The sequence below is a fragment of the Gambusia affinis genome, linkage group LG20 (genome assembly GCF_019740435.1).
Source record: "Gambusia affinis linkage group LG20, SWU_Gaff_1.0, whole genome shotgun sequence".
Classification (NCBI taxonomy): Eukaryota; Metazoa; Chordata; class Actinopteri; order Cyprinodontiformes; family Poeciliidae; genus Gambusia; species Gambusia affinis.
Window position 1 is genome coordinate 6,132,966 of NC_057887.1, and position 16,682 is coordinate 6,149,647.

The 16,682-nt window shown below is 38.6% G+C and overlaps 1 protein-coding gene across 8 annotated transcripts in view; it reads right to left on the reverse strand.

Annotated features, from left to right (window-relative positions):
* Positions 1 to 16,682, reverse strand: part of abcc3 (ATP-binding cassette, sub-family C (CFTR/MRP), member 3) — a 56,360-nt gene that overhangs the window by 36,134 nt on the left and 3,544 nt on the right. For all 8 annotated transcript variants that reach the window (XR_006369345.1, XR_006369344.1, XM_044103176.1 and 5 more), the window contains exons 2-3: positions 2,821 to 2,997; positions 1,554 to 1,679 (exon numbers count right to left, since the gene is read on the reverse strand). Coding sequence is in view for 6 of the 8 variants with exons in the window: in XM_044103176.1 (XP_043959111.1) it covers positions 1,554 to 1,679; positions 2,821 to 2,997 (303 nt within the window). In the remaining 2 variants the exon portion in view is untranslated. The remainder of the gene's footprint in view (positions 1 to 1,553; positions 1,680 to 2,820; positions 2,998 to 16,682) is intronic.

Here is a 16,682-nt window from a genome sequence, read left to right on the forward strand (position 1 = left end):
AGAAACAAGAGCACATTTATATTCCGCTGCTCTCCATCTCAATCTCAGGTCTTCTGCAGTCTCCAATAGTAGGAATTATATTTTTTAAACCACATCCAATAACCAAAAACATATGTAGATGTGGTGTGAATGAACAAAATCAAATCAGTGGCCAGACATTAACATTTACTGTAATTCTGCTTCCCAAAACACAACAGATTGCTGCAATTCAACAGAACATTTGCAGTACAAGGTGTATAAAAGTTGCGACAGACTGGCGACCTGTCCAGGGTGAACCCCGCCTCTCGCCCGGGACGCAGCTGGAGATGGGCACCAGCAACCCTCCCGACCCCATTAGGGACGAAGGGTGTAAAGAAAATGGATGGATGGATGGATGGATGGGTGTAAAAAAGTGTTTTCTATCTTTTTTTAATAACTCAATATGTGCAAATCTAACTATTTTAACATAAAAGAAAAACTTCCTTCTTAAAATGCCTGAGAATTAAACAACACTGGAGTATTTGTCAGATAAAAAACTGCTGAAAGTATTTGTAGTTCTTCCATCTGTTAGATATTTGCACTGAAATAATGACTGTAGTGTTTTTATGTTTCACCTTCATGACTCTGCTGAAAGTATTGTCAGTGATTGTTTTCATATTCGAATTCTTTTAGTTTGTCTTTTATGCACAGGACTCTGCATGTCACAAAGTCAAATTTAAGACTTTTTAAGACCATTATGAATGAAATTTAAGACCTAATATTCCCAGAAATGAACAGACTTCATCCAGACAACTGGTGATAAGTAAAAACACAAAACAAAAGCTAGCTAGCTATGTAGCTAGCAAGGTTAGCATTGATAGCCTCAAGTCAAAGAGCGCAATGAAAATGTTTGCATGCGTCTCAAACGTTTGCCTGAACATTTGCAAGAAGAAAAATGCGTATAGAATATATGAGATTAAATAGTCAGGACAAAATTTAAGACCTGCAATTAATGTAGTTAAGGCCGACTTTCTTTCTTTCTTTTTATTAATTAAGACAATTTAAGGCCTTTATTTTAGATATATGTTATTTTAAGACTTTCTAAGTGTCTGTCCTGAACACGACATTCTTATTCCAGATGTGTCACAAACTTCTTTTCATGCAGCACATCTGCATTTATACGTTTTCCTATAAAAACAGAAGGCTTGCATGCCTTCACCTCTCATTAGCGCTGGAGACCAGCTTGAATGCTCAACCACAGGGGAGCTGCATGAAATACAGCTCCACATGACGCTGCTGTGTTAGTGCACGACAGTCTTACGCAAACACAGTTTGGAAGAACAAGAGTTAGCATATCATTTTCATACGGGACAAAACCTGCAATCTTAATAAAAAAAAATAAAAATAACATCTGTAGGGAGTGCTGTTGGTCCCATCTGTTATCACTGTAACACATCACAGATGTGCGCTCCACACTTTGAATTTGTGTATGCAAAAATAAATGTACAACCCCTATGCTGCAGGACATACAGTCCATGAATGGTCTTTTGTAAAGCTGTCGATATGTGACCCATGCTACGCTGCATGTTTCTTACCATGGTGATGCCGAGCACCAGCGGGGTGATGAAGTAGATGGGGGGCGGGGACTGACCCTTCTGCAGCTCGTGAAATGAGGAGAAGAGGTCGGCCCAGCACACGATCCAAAGCAACAAGCCGAACACCTGAGGGAAAAGTAAAAGCAGAGTGAGAATAAAACAAATGAAAAACAGTAGAAAAACAAAGAGGCGGGAGAAACTACAGAGCAGAAGAGAAGAGTTCAGCGGTTCACTTCCTAATGGGAAAAACGGGAAGTTGATTATTTTGTTTTTATTTGTCTACGGTGTGACGATTTAAAGGAAGCCTTCCTTTTACTTCCCCTGTTCTGTTTTACAGATCGAAGGTGCATGTGAATTAAAACTAAACACACTTTTTAACTGTTTTTATTGCTTATGAATAAGAATTCAGACACTTTTCCAATAGCAAAGTTCAAGCATTTTCAAGGTAAGTTTTCAAACTTTTCCAGCACCACACTTTGGAGATGAAAGCAGAATAAATGAATTAAAAACAGCAGCTCCAATTCACTATTAAATTACATCTTTTATTACTGTCATAAATTGTGGTAGTACTCCACATTGCAGTTTTATGTTTGGAAAATTCTCTTTAACACACCTTAAACACTCACCTGGTCCGAGAACAAAGCAATAATTTCACAAAAAATCTTTCAAATTCCATAACCTAATTAAAATAGAAAATATAAACCAACCTTTTTTTTTAAATACACAGATTAGTAAATCGTTGAGCCACTGGGAGTAATAAATATTCATTACACTGAAACAATCCAAACAAATAATGTTAAGGTAAATTATCTTGGTTCTCAAATTAAAAAACTTAAAGACGATATACATTTTATTAAAATTCTATTAAAAAAAAAGTTTTCTCTACATTTTCTGGCTTTTTAGCAAACAGAAATAATTTTGGTAATTTTAAATTACCTAAAACAAGAAAAATTTTGTCTTATTTAACTTCAGACAGTGAGAAAAAAATTGGTGTTTTCATTCAGTGCATGAAAATATCTGGTTTCAACTGTAGATAAAATGTAGACTTTTAATGAAACATTTGATTGCACTATGTTACAAAATGGCGCACGTTGAATATCACACACTTTTCATGGACTCCCAACCTTGAAAACACCTACTTGAAATCAAGCCTTTCAAGGATTTCACGCACCTGTACGAACTCTACAGGCTCCTCCAAGGTCGAGCTCTGATCTATTAACCATTTTGTTCCTTAAGATCTTAATTAATGCAACAATGTCCCACTTACTGTTTTGAACCTGTTCAGCAGCGACATCATGATGTACCCTCGGCTGCTCTTCTTCAGGTAGTAGATGTAGGCCGGAGAGGCAGCCCACAGGAAGACGCAGGGCAGCCACGCCAGGACGGAGAGCTGGAAACACTCGGAGAGGTCGGGCCGGTCCGTGTGGAACGTCTGATTGGGTTCCTGCAGAGGACCAGATGATTGGCTGCTCAGTTCACACAACAGGTTGTCTCAAAAAGAAAAACTCCAGATTACAACACCTGGGTCATCTCACAGGACAGGACAGAAGCTTCAAAATAGCCGGAATCAGTCAGAGAGATTAAACAACACTGTTATTGTTAGTGGCGTTTTTTTTTTTTAGGTCAAGTAAAGGAAAACTAAAGAATCCGGAGCAAAAAACATGTCAGTTGTTACTTTGTTGAACCAGAAGCCCAACAAAACTTTCCTCAGAGCCTGGAGTCAAACCAACAGACTTCCTCCCTCCCAAACGTGTTCATAGCTCTTGAACTTCACCACATTTTTTCACCTTACGACCATAAATTTCAGTGTGTGTTCAAGTTGACTTATTTTTTCACTATTTTCACATGACAAAGCATGGATTACTATTTTATGACCAAAACCTTCCTGACTGCTTTAAACCTCTCCAGAACTATTATTCTTTAAATGTCTGTTTTATTCCTTTGTCTTCATGGCGCTGTCTGTTCACTAATGTTCTATAACGAAGCTCTGAGAACATCCTAAATGAAAATACATGCAGAGGAACTTCATTCCCTTATCATTTGAGTGGTCTGAGCGTTTTACTGGGGACCAAAATTGCGACATTTGTTACATTTTCAGCTGATGCGGTTCGCTTTCACACTGCAAACTAAACTCTTCAAAAACCTGTTCACCTCCTCACCTGTGGTGGCGCTGTATAAAGAACCACTGAAGGAAACGATACAAAAACTTCTGAAGAAGACATGAGGGCAGCTTCCTTATTCACGAAATGTAAACAAATGTGGAGTGACATCCAAATTTAGCTGGTGTAGGATTGGATTGGTTTGTAAAAGACAATGGGCCATTTCTCCCGCTAGCGTTGGACTCATTTGTTTTGTTTTAATTTACCCATAATACCCTGCGCTAGACTCTACTTCCTGCTTTTGGAGCGGTCTCTGGTCCGCTTTGCGTTCACATGGGCATTTGAACAGAACCAGAGTTCACTTCAACCAAACTGAGACCAAGGTTTGTAGGCGGCTCAGGCTTTCTAGGCAAACAACTTTGATTAAAGCGGACTAAACAGGGCTGGTCTGAACGCGTCCTAAAAACATTTATAAAACCATGTATTAATTTCTTTTCAACTCACAATTTAGCTGTTTCGTTTTGCTCTGTCACATAAAACCCACTTGAACACATTCAAGTTTGTAGTGGGTGAAAGAAAGTTCAAAGGTCCTGAATGCTTTTTCAAAACGCAGTAGCAGCTGGAGGACCGGGTTTACATTATGGAGCTCCTTTCATGCCTGACGTGCATTCCTGTACCTGTAGGGATATTTTGTCCCTTTGCAGATTCCTACACAACTTTTTGAGGTGAAGAAAGGAGACATTTTGAACTGATGTTGAAAACTAACAACTAGTGTGGACAATATGGACCTAAGCATTCTATATTTCTTCCAGTGGCATAAAAAGACACTAAAAGACGTCTCACTAGAATTGGTTATGCATTTCTCATCTTTACAGAACCTTCAAAAACGCTTCAAACACAAATATCTTGACAACAGACAATCAGACTGAAGAAAATCAACTAAAGCTGCAGGAATACAACAGACCTTCCCACTGATACGAGGTGCAGAATCTGTCTTCATTGCTCCCTGTAGCGATTTCAGCAAACAGTTATTTGTTGCCTCTTTAATGTTCAAGAGTGGTATTAAAAAATTTAATGCAAGAGAATGATATTAAAAATATCCAATATTTCAAAGAGTGCTTAATGGTATTAAAAAGATACTGCCCAGTGGCTCTGTAGGCCAACATTTGTGTTGCCTGAGGCACTTAAAGAAAATCAAAAATCAATATTTGCCCCCGTCGTGAATCTGGATCCGATCTCTGTGTACAATGGATATGCTGTAGTCACCACACTGTAAAAAGAATCAGAAGATTTTTTTACTGTTTGGTTGTCGTTTGTTTTATAAAACAAACATTCCAGATTATTAAACAAATCTGAATGCAAAGATAATCATCAATCAATCAATCAATCAATCAGAAATCAAACATTTCTGAAATAGGGTAATTCAAAGTGTTCAAAGATGATGTTCAATAATCAATTTTTTATGGTTCAAAGCAACTAACTAGGTGAGGTTTTAGTATTAATTTAAAGGAGCTCAGTGTTTCAACTGTCTTATAATCTTATTTTCTTTTAAAACTTGCAGTAGTAGATGTCTAATAAGAGGATTCCAAGGATTGAGCCTTGGGGCACCCCGCATGTAAACTATAAAACGTCTCCAAGTAAAGATTTTACTAATTAAAGCAAAACAAATATGCAATTGAGCAAATACGTTTTCTACTGAACTCTAAATCAGCAGTGCAATTCAAGATTCTTATTACTTTTTCTCCTATTTTTGTTTTGGAAAAAAAACAGGAATACTTTTAACTGCACTGTGTCTGATTTCAAGTGAGTTTTCACATACTTGATAAATATTAACCTAAACAAAAAGTTGTGTTTCTTACTTAGAAGGAATCAATGGGTGTTCAACCAGTGGACTATAAATGAACTTAAACTGTTACAGCTACACTCCATGAGCTGTAACACGTCTCACCTTGATGCTTCAGCACAGGTTTGCTGAAAACTTATGCAATAAAGTCGTGACTCATCGTTTAAAGTTGTTGGAACAATAGGAACAGCGGAGACCATCCGGAGTTGAAAGATAAAGTAAACATATTTCATACTGCAGTGAGTCGTGACCCCTAGGGTTGCTTCCCTGGACAAACACGCCTGAAGGCCCGCCCACAGGCAGAACCAAGATAAACACAGCTGCCGACCTCTTCTGCACCGCAGACCACTCCTATCAGCACTAACTCGTGTCCATGACTGAGTGTGTGAGCAGAAGAAGTGTGGAGAAAAGAGATAAAAATGTCTGCGTCTACCTCAGAGACCCCTTCCAAGGAAAAACATTTTGACTGCTTGACTACAAAAATAGAAATTTGGTACATTTTAGATTTAGGTATCGAAATGGACAAATTCGGCTTGACGTCTCATGGCTTTCTTTTTACTTGAGAGGCCTTCTCTATAACGCTTAATTTTAATCATTCAAACACCAAATACACCTTAATATGTGTGTCACAACACACAGAGAAACCCGACTTGGTGCAACCACAGCCCAGATCTTCTGCTCTTGAGGATTCAACCAATCAGCATTAAAGAAAAAACAATGGTGGTCTTGGATTGGCTGGTTTTGCAACCACCAGTCAAAGCGTATCTAGTAGCATTTCTACTGGGTATTTCAGCTTCCTAAGCATCATTTTCTTTCTAGTATTTCAAATATGCTCGACAAAAAAACTTAACTTATTAAAAAAAAAATTGCGAATAAATTGGCAATAAAAAAATGCAGAGAAAAATCAAATATCCTATTTAAAATATAGAAAAATGTGAACAAGTTGAAATGGTGTGAATACTTTTGTGAGACACTGCACACCTGACAGTAAGTCAGCAATTGCTGAAAATGACAAAAGCTTAACTCCCGCTGTGTAGGACCATCTAAATCCCCCAGTTGCTGCTTTTACTGTTTCATATAGAGATTAACTAAGTCAGAGGACTCCAAAGCAGTTTACACTGCAGTCAGTCATTAATTCGCACATTCACATGCATGATAATTTAAACTACTGAAGACATGTAGATACAGTGCCAACTTTATTTATTGCCAATATTGGCAATCAATAAAGAAATAAAACAATATCCTGATAAAGACAAATTAATGGGGCAAATATTCCATCCATAAAATAAATAAGAACTTTACAAACCTATTGGATTATAGTGTGGCAAAATTTTTAACAGTTTTGATTCAACATTGTTTAATCTTCTATTTTTTATAGATTTTTCTCATTTTTCTTATTCATATTGTAATTGTTATATATTGTCCATACTGTTCAATATAGAATATCTACTTATTCTATATTGAACTTTTTTAATGTCACTTTCTTAAATCGTACATTGATTTATTTTCTCCTACTTCCCTTTTTCATTTTATCTTCTGTTTTTTTCTGATTTCCTTTTTTTCCATTCATGTTCTATTTAGTTTTTCCTTCTGAATCTTTGCCGGAGCTAAACTAACCAATGGAGAAGAGGGTCCAGTGGGACGGCATTCAGAGCCCGCTTCTCACCTATGGGCCAATGTCAAGATCCAAGTTGGGAAAGATTTGTATTTTCCATTGCTGGATACAATGTTTCCCACATTAATTACATTTATATATTCCTACTTTTATTGCCAATGTTGGCAGGATCAGTCCTCCGTAGAACAAGGGCGCTTTTAAAAACAGGCCAATTTATTGTAGAAACAAATTAATATGGAAAGATTTGAAGCAGAGACAGAGGAAGCAAGCCAAAGAGTTGGAGAAAGAGGCAACAAATTACATCAATGTAAATAGTTTATATTATCTCAGGCCAGTTCGACGAAGGCAGAGATCATGTGAGGAATTTAACTATTCCAGAAGTTTTTATCAACAACATACAGATGAAGGACTAGAGCAGGAAATGACATAAGTCATGACACCAAAAGAGAAAAAAGAGCCACTGATGGAGCTGTGATAACCGAACAGAAGATTTAAAAAGGAAGTCATTTATCCCTTCAACTTAATGTGAGAAGATCTATAGTCTATAATCTCACAAGCAGCATCATATTAGTTAACTAACACGTTTCCTTTAAGCCCTGAGATGTGAGGAAGAGGTCAAACGGGTAAACAGAAAACAGAGAGAGAAGCTAGAAAGACAACAAGGAAGATAAAAGAGGCAACAATTTTTTTTTGCATCTCCCACTCCATCCTAATATCATTCATAAACAACATTACTTCATATTTCAATTCCTCTGTTTGAGGCAGAAACCCAGAGGAAGCATTTCTGAATTTTAATCACTCAAATGTGCCTCAAAGCTGTAGATCTAAATGAAACATTCTTATTTTATTCTGGCTTTTAAGGCCAGAATTTATTGAACCCCCAAATCTGCATTTGAAATGTTTGCGCAGCAAATTCTGTTATGTTTTTGGGTTTTTTCCCCACTTCCACTGAGCAACAGGAAGAAAACATAAATGTGAAATCTAAAACTATGCTTTCAAACCACAGAAAGGAGTAGGTGGACTGGAAACGGATTGATTGACTGCCGTAAAAAGCTCACACCCAAACCTACAAAACGAGTTTTTAATCAGGTTTTAAATGAACCTATAGACATAAATCAGAGTGACACAAGTTCCTCATATTCTGGGTGAACTTCCAAGTATTCTTTGAGGCAGCTTTGCTGCATAAACACACTCCCTTTTTTTTTTTTTTTTTTTTAAAGATTAGATGCAAAGTTGTGTTTTACAATTACTGGCAGGTATGACAGATGATTTTGAAACTGCTCAAGCATTTGTGGAACGCTGAACCAGCAAATATCAAGTTACAGAACCGTAATTCAAGAAGTTAGCATAAAATGAGAAGTACAGTTCGCATTGAGAAGAAATGTGTGAAGGGTTTTTAGAAAAACAAACACAGGGAAACATAATTACAAAAGCTTTTTCTACTGATAATCATCGAAAAGGGGGGAAGCTGCTCTTGCACCATTATTGTCTAATCGTGTGGTTCAGAGAGCTGAAAGACAGCGATGACAGAGCGAGGTGTAGCAGCCCGTCGCGTCTTTTCATTCCTCCTCCTGTTGCTATGGGATGAAGACGACACAACTAAACTGTAGCTATAGTTATTTCCTCTCCAGCGACTCTTTCTTCCTCTGGAGAAGAGTTGCAGAGCACGCAGGTATCGACAGGGAAACCAGGCTGAAATCTGGCCTTTAAGATTTCTGTTACTGATTGCAACAACCTCGTCATGCCACTGAACGGGTTTGAACGAGCTGGTTACTTGGCAACTATGCTATCAATGCATTGGTCCATAAAATGAAGGGGAAAACCTACATTTGCTTCGTTGTTCCAATTTTAATGCCGGATTCAAAGGAGGAAAAAGGAAATCCAACATGTTCAGTATGATGCAATTGGAGGAAAGAAAAAAAAAAAACAGATTGGAACGAAAGTTTGAGAAATGTATCAGACTAGAAAAGTGTCGCTACAGCTATTTCTGCTTTAGTGAACCAGAGTTAGAATCATTATCTTCAAACAGAGAAACTCTGGAAGAGAGGCAATCTTCCCTGGCCTGACAGAGTTACCCCAATAGCACCAAGTATTTCTCCATTCTGTTCTTGGCGTAGCCCAAAAAGTACAACTTTGTTAACTCAACGATGTCACATTTGAACTCTGCTAAAGCACAACAACAGGAACACCATCTCGGACAGAACTGCAGCCTGTCAGGGTTGGTGTTACATGCGCGTGGCCTGCTTTGGCCTCGTCAGATTTATGTTCTCCCCTAATAACTAAAGCCATTAATTTGACAAAGAGCAATTTCCTCTTCATAATTTGCAAGTTGGGAGGAATTTAAATAATCTGTTTAAATTCCTACTGTCAGCACGCAATACGAGCAGTGACGTGCGGTGAGGTTCACAGCTGGTGAGCCACCGACTTAATCATAATCAAATATACAAATGTAGACCACATGCATGTTACTGTTTGCATAAGGAAATTTCGCGCCTGCGGACAACGTTGGAGGGCAAAAAGACTATTCTCCTACATGTCGTGCAAAGCCGCGCTGCCGCCGTAGAATAATTCTGCTAAGTCAATCAAACTTGGAAATGTAGACATTATTAATTTTATGCTGCGCTCCACAGCAAAGGGAGAAACCGTTGAAGCACAACTCAAAACCACGTCCTTCTCGTTCTCTGCATTGGCCAGGATACACGCAGACTGGTCGCCATAGCAATTGACAATAACGCCCCTAAAAAAAACAAAAACACTGAAATATTTCCCCCACAAAGAGCAGAACATTCAGTCTGTTGCAGCAGTATGATTTTAGGCTTAATGTTTATTTTGCTATTATTAATAGTTCATTGCTTTGGTAGAGGAGAAAACTATAAATATATCACTGTACTTGACTTTACTGTATGGCTAGCTCCATGGCTAGCTCGCTGATACTGTCTCTTACTCTGCAGTTGCGGCATCACAATGTCTGGGGTCATCTATGTGGAATGTCAACCCAAATTTTTTGTGAAAAATTTGCCTCTTCACTGATTTCTTTCTGTAAATTTTATCAAAAATATTTGAAAGAAAATTCCAGTTAGATAGTGGAAAATCTAGGCACAATGCTGCTTGGCATGGTTCTATGAGTTTGGAGGCTCTGGTTGATTGCACCCCCAAGACCAGACTTTGGTGAACTATAGCTGTTAGCTTCTGTGGTGGTGCTAAGATGGTTTCCACAGCATATTTTGGTATGTTTGGAGTTAAAAGTAAGGAAATATATGATTCCAAGTGTTTTTAAACGGAAGATTTTAGCTATTTGCTGATGGCTATGGCTCCAAACACATGAGTACTGGGATTGTGAGACGTTTTCTTTAAGTTTTGTTTCAAATCAAAACATCCTCAGCAGGAGCAAGGAGTGAGTTTACCAAAGACGGGAGATGTCAAGTCAGACGTATGTGTGGAAACATAAGATAAAGCTACCCCCCTTTACGTTACATGCTAGACAATAGTAGACCCCAGTGAAGCATATTGACCTGATCTGCACAATCTCCATTTACTTAACGTACAGTAGACAGTAGAGAGTGCAGAGTGTAGAAGGTCATTGGTGAGAGAGGTAAGTAAGACAGTCACAATCACACGGGGAGTGTTATTGGACTGATTTTATTGAAGAATCGCAGCATGTCAGAATGTCGATTCATCCATAATACGTTAAATTTAGGTGCAAATACCGCCTGTTTTTAATCACAGCATTCAAGAAGAGCTGCAAAGATCTCAGCACACAACACAAGCATAATGATGAGTTTGATCAATGGGACAGAACTCTGTCAGAGGCAGAGACGGTCACTGACATTGTTTTGTCTGAAGATAACTACTGGCCTATCAGTAAACTCGGCGTAATCACAGAGGGCTTTTATTGACGGTAATGTGTCTGCTCGTGTTGGAGCAAAATTGCTGGAAACCCAATACATCTGCTGTGTACTCTCCCCGGTGGACTGAACGCCAAGGAATAATAAACATTGTCCCCGAAGTTACGATGTTACTGAGAATACTGGAGCGACAGATCGTGGCCAGGATGCGGCGCCAGATTCTGATCCATTTTGGGGAGTTATTCAGGAAAAAAAAGCTGATTTGAGAAGAGTCAAACAATTAACCTGGTGGAACAGGCCTTAGCTGGTAAAATGTGGTGAAATATAGTAGCGGTTTAGAGATATTTGGGGTTATTCAAGGCTACACCTTAACCTTACATGGGAAGGAAGTAGTTTATAATGCAACTAGAAGTGAATTTCTCAGGCATTTCTATAAACCTAATGAGTACAATGCCTTTCCTTCAGACTATGTTTTCTAATGACCTAGACCTTTCCGCTTTACTTCTTGAGTTACAGCCACATGCCTGTTTCAATACAGAGTTGTAAAGTCAATAATAAGATCAAGTAGCTTATGCTTTCAATTTATATGAAAAGTTATGTTGTTTTCTAAGAAATCTGAGCAGTCAAAAAGCCACAATCTCCCAAGTCTTGCTGTTTGTCTGCTTGGTATCTTAATGGAAAACTGTGCATCTAAATAATGAAATTAATACTTTAAAAATATAACAAGTTTAAAGTATGTTTTCCACTATTTTGTTTCTTAGTTTCTCAATATTCCTACTTCTCTCTATGGCCTGATCATACTATATTTAACTGATCTGATGAACTTTGTCCCGATCAGAGATGTACACAATTTGCCACAGTCTCTTGGAAGATGTTGTTTTCTTCTTCTGCTCATCTTCTGGTCCGTCTCTCTCTTCATCTTCTGGCCATTTGGCACCACCAACACACTGGCTAGTCTTATTTTAAACCCTGTCGGCGGGTGACGCCTGCAAGGACCCCTAGTGGGTGGATACCGTTGTCGAGATTTAGGTCACACTGGCTTTGCAGTCAAGTGGACAATAGAGGCGACTAGGAGGTGTAAAACAGAGCTTTCATACATCGGCTGTAAGAAGAGGGTAGGGGGAAATGAAGATGCATCGGCTGATAGGACAAGACAATAGACCATATCGGGTTCACCAAAACAGGAAGATACCTTTCTGAAAAATGTCAACGATATAATTAGAACACAAAAAAATCCCACTTTTTAAAGTAAAAAATGTGGGATAAAAGTAAAACTATGTTTTTAGGAATGTCTGTAGAATATTCCAGTCCAGCTATCACAAGTCACTAACATTATTTTTCTAGCATAATCCTAAAGTTGTTCTGGTGCCAACATAGCATTGATTTGTGTTTTCAGAAATAGAATAAAGGTTTCATAAATTTCAAACCAGTTTGTTTTTTTTCCCCACCAGGGGGTCTTTTTGTGGGCTCTAGTGTCCCTTATATGACAGTAGGCTGACAGGAAAGGGGGAGAGAGAAGGGGGAAGACATGCGGCAAATGTCGCCGGGTCCGGGAATTGAACCCGCGACGGCCGCATCAAGGACTGAAGGCCTCCAAACGTGGGTCGCGCTATCCCATACGCCACCACAGCACGCCCCCCAAACCAGTTGTTTTTTGATCAACTGGATTAAAAAAGCCACCAGTTTTTAGATTGTGAAATAGCCCTTTAGCTTAGCACCAACAGGAAGCTCAGAGGCCAAGTTCAATGTTGTTAGCAGCTAACGGTTGGCCAGTCAGTTTACTGCAGCACAATGGAAAGAAAAAGTGCCTCAGTGTGATGTGTGTGTTAATCGGAAAAATGTTGGATTTTTGAGTTTCTGACTTTTCAGTCAAGTGAATAATCATCTGATCAGTTTCTTGGAGAACCTCTAAAATATGTATACTTTTAATTAAGACTTGGTGTAAGTATCAGTGTTATGCTTTAAGTCTGTGAAGGTTTACGAGAGGAAACAGCAGTAAAAGGATCTCCACTCAGAATGGGAGGATGAAGACTCTAGAAGAGAGGAAGTGCTGCCAGCTAAACTCATTGACCCACTGATATGGAAATCATTAGTGCCATTGTTCACGCGTTTTAGACAAAACACTAAACTGTGCATCAGAGGATTTTCTGAACCTTGAAGCTGACAGAATTGAACCGATTAAAGTAGGTCCACTGCAGGCCTGTTGCAATAAACCAATTAATCACAAATTTCAAAACAACCTCAATAATTTCTGTTTTCATAATTTATTGTTTTTCTCTTTTCTCTCTTTCTACCAAAAACTGGAAGACAAAAGTCTTCAGTCTGGTGCATTGGTCTCCACTAGCACCATCATATTTTGTTGTTTAATTTACTTTAGATATTTGAAATGTATTCCAGTCCCAGTTTTTAATGTGCATTAGAATTTAAAGTTTATTGATATCTCAGAATGTGTTTTTACATTATTTTTGCCATTACCATTATATTACTTGAAAATGATCTCAAAAGAATATTACTGTTACAATTTATCGTCCAGCAAAGTTTGTTAATATGACAAACTAATGTCATTTTGACTCTGAAAACAGATAAGACAAATGTATTCATCAAATTTAAACCAGCTTATTTCTGCTCTCATAAGTTTTGAGAGGTAAAGAGAGGGAAGGAGTGTAATGTTTAAATCAACATCACACTACTTCCTTAAAATTTTAAAATACAGAAAACACATATTTCACAACTATCTCTCTCTTTCTTTCTCTCTCTGTGTCAGGTTTTAAATCTGGTTAGCAGTATTGAACTCAGCGACACTTTAGGGATTTTTCTGCAAAATCGAAAACTGAAGTGACGCAATGTTTCTAAATATACAACAGAAACAAAACTGATCCTGAAAATGTTTGGCAACTGTAGGGAAGTTTCCCATGGAGCCCGACGTGTCACAAAAACTCGTTGAGCCGCAGCAGCTTCCTCTTCGCAATTTCGATTCAGCTCCGGCTGTAGCCGCGTCCAGACCCTGATGCCCGGCAGATGAAACAAAGTGCGGCACCTCCCTGCGTCTCCTGTCAGGGCTGCTCTTCCTCTTAGCTGTAATCCAAGCTGCTGCTGACATTCTGAATTGTTAGTGTATAATGCTGCTGATAAACAGGCTTTGGGTGAGCCTGGTAATGTGTGCGTTAGATGCCATGCATTCTGCCTGCTTCTGCATTCATCCGTGAACAGGTGACGCCTTTGAAGAGAGCATTCTGTTTATTAAATTATACAGATGTCTGGCAGACGTTTTCCACATTGTGTCACGCTACACCCACACAACTTAATGTATTTTACTGATATGTTATGTGAGGGAGCAACGCAACAGTGTATAATTCTGAAGTGGAAGGAAAGGAATGCATAGTTTGAGATTTTTTGGCCAATTCTTCTTTGCCTTTCACAGCGATTACAGTCCTTCGTCCATTGGGCTGTCACTACTGACTCTGCACATCCTTTATGCCATTTTGTCTTTGCGATATGGCTGAATTTATCTCAGATTACACAGAAATTATCTGCAAATATTAATTTTATGGACTTTGGTGATTTTAAAAACATGAACATGCTTTATCCCTTTTTTCAGCTGCATTCAAACAACAAGACTTGCTAAATTCAGATTTTTTTGCTGAAATTGTTTTTTGCGTGGTGGTTCATACTGCTAACTAAATGCGACCTCAATCAGACTTTTGTGTGGACAGTTTACAAGCTAAAAGCAACCCACAAGCGCAGAAGAAGAACACAGACCCCTCACCTCCGACACATTGTTTACGTAAGTAATCATGGATTTTGTCCTCTATGGATTGATTTTAAACTTGTTGAGCAATGGGGGTCGACAGTATTCTCACAGTTTCATAGCAAGACAAAGGAAAATACAAAGAAGTGTGAAAGGTGTCGACACTGCTTTCTTCAGCCATCATTTACATCCAAAATTGTCACGTCTGGCTTCTTCTGCTGAAGAATTAAGACGCAAGATTCACATCAATGAAGTAAAAATCTGATAAAATGTGACATCAGCATTCTGACTGCAGATGTAAATGCCCTGAAGGAGGGGAGTATTTTATTAAAAGAGCTGGACACAGTACTTCTGCTCCAGCGATTATTATTATCTAAGGAGGACGTTCCGGTGCTCTTCACTATAGTTTGTGATTGGCCTTCTCTTGCCCCCAACGCCAACCCTAACAGAACTTCTTTAGGTTGTGCTTGAGCATGCCCTTAACAAACGCAATGGTTTTCTGGGCATGTCTGAACTGCGTGGGGAAGGGCCGTCCCCGGCAGTCTCTGGAAACTCACCGCAACATCACTGGAGCTGTAGCCGAGCCCAGACGTACATGTAGATCTTCTTAAAATGAGGCATGACAGGCAAACGCTCCCTCTGGGGCAAGACTTCAAAAGCTCTTTGTCTTGATGGGAGACACAGCGTATTTCACTGAGGAACTACAGTTAAGACCGTAATTGTTCACACCTCTGGCAGACCTGGATTTCAGATGTTTTTCTTTAAACCAAGAAGTTTGTTTCTGAGAGCAATTTTGAAGCGTTGACCAGTAAAAGTCTTCCTGCAACTGCTGACAAGGGTTTTGCATGTTTATAATGGTATTTTGGCAATTTATCTTTGATGACGAGCTTAACAACATCACACTCCTTCCTTCACATCGAGCTTCACATCACCTTCTCTCTCCACTGATTCTATCGCAGATTTATGCAGGGCTTTGGCTGGACCAGTCTAAAAGTTCACATTAGAAGAAACATGTTGGTGAAATAAAAGATAACGGTATACCCAAATCCTGCAATGTATAATACCATGAATAAAGCAATGGGTCGACCTGGGATAGTATTAGGTAGCAAAATGTTTGCTTGAAAACTGCCATACTGTTTTTATTGCTCGATTTCTTTAAGCCTCCTGAGGTTTTAAGAGACGGGGTCATTTGGATCCAACAAGTTTGCTTTTACGAGGTTTTTTATGTGTATGTGGTTTTGGGAACTGACGGTCTGATGGGACAACCTTCACCCTGCTTTCAGGCTGTCTGACTGTGACATCTGCTCCCCATGTGCTCCCCATTTACTCATTTACAAATGTTTCTGTTAAAAGTCACTCCAAATTTTTTGTGGAAAATTCACCATTTGCGGATTTTTTTTTGTGTGAAACCAATCTAAAATATTTGGGATTTAAGGAAGGGGAAATGCAGCTCAGGAAGCTGAGATATCCAGACACAATGCTACTCGACACTCTATTGGCAAACCACCCAGTACAGGAGCCCCATTCATTTTCCTTGGTGCTGATTGGCTGTAATCACTAAGAGTCAAAGACCGCGGATGTTAGCCTATTCAGGAGTGGCAATACGGTCTACACTTTTTGTATTAATGCACATTAAGGCATATCTGGTGTTTGAACAATTAAAGTTGGGAGATATAAACATTTTTATATGCTTATATTTATAGCATATAACCCCAGTATTCTTGCACAAGACAAAAAAGCAGAACAGAAAAAAAAAAAAATCATATTTGGCACATTGAGCATTTTAAAACTACCGTCTGACCAGTGTCTACATTTCTTCATTAAGCTTACTGGATGTAAAAAAAGAGGGATAAAATAACATTAGTTTATTATAATTAAAACTTGTTGGGTTTTTTTCTCAACAAATGTAGAAACAATTGTTACTTTTCAGTTTATAGTAAAAGCAGTGAAAACATGCAATATGCAGCTTTAACTATTGG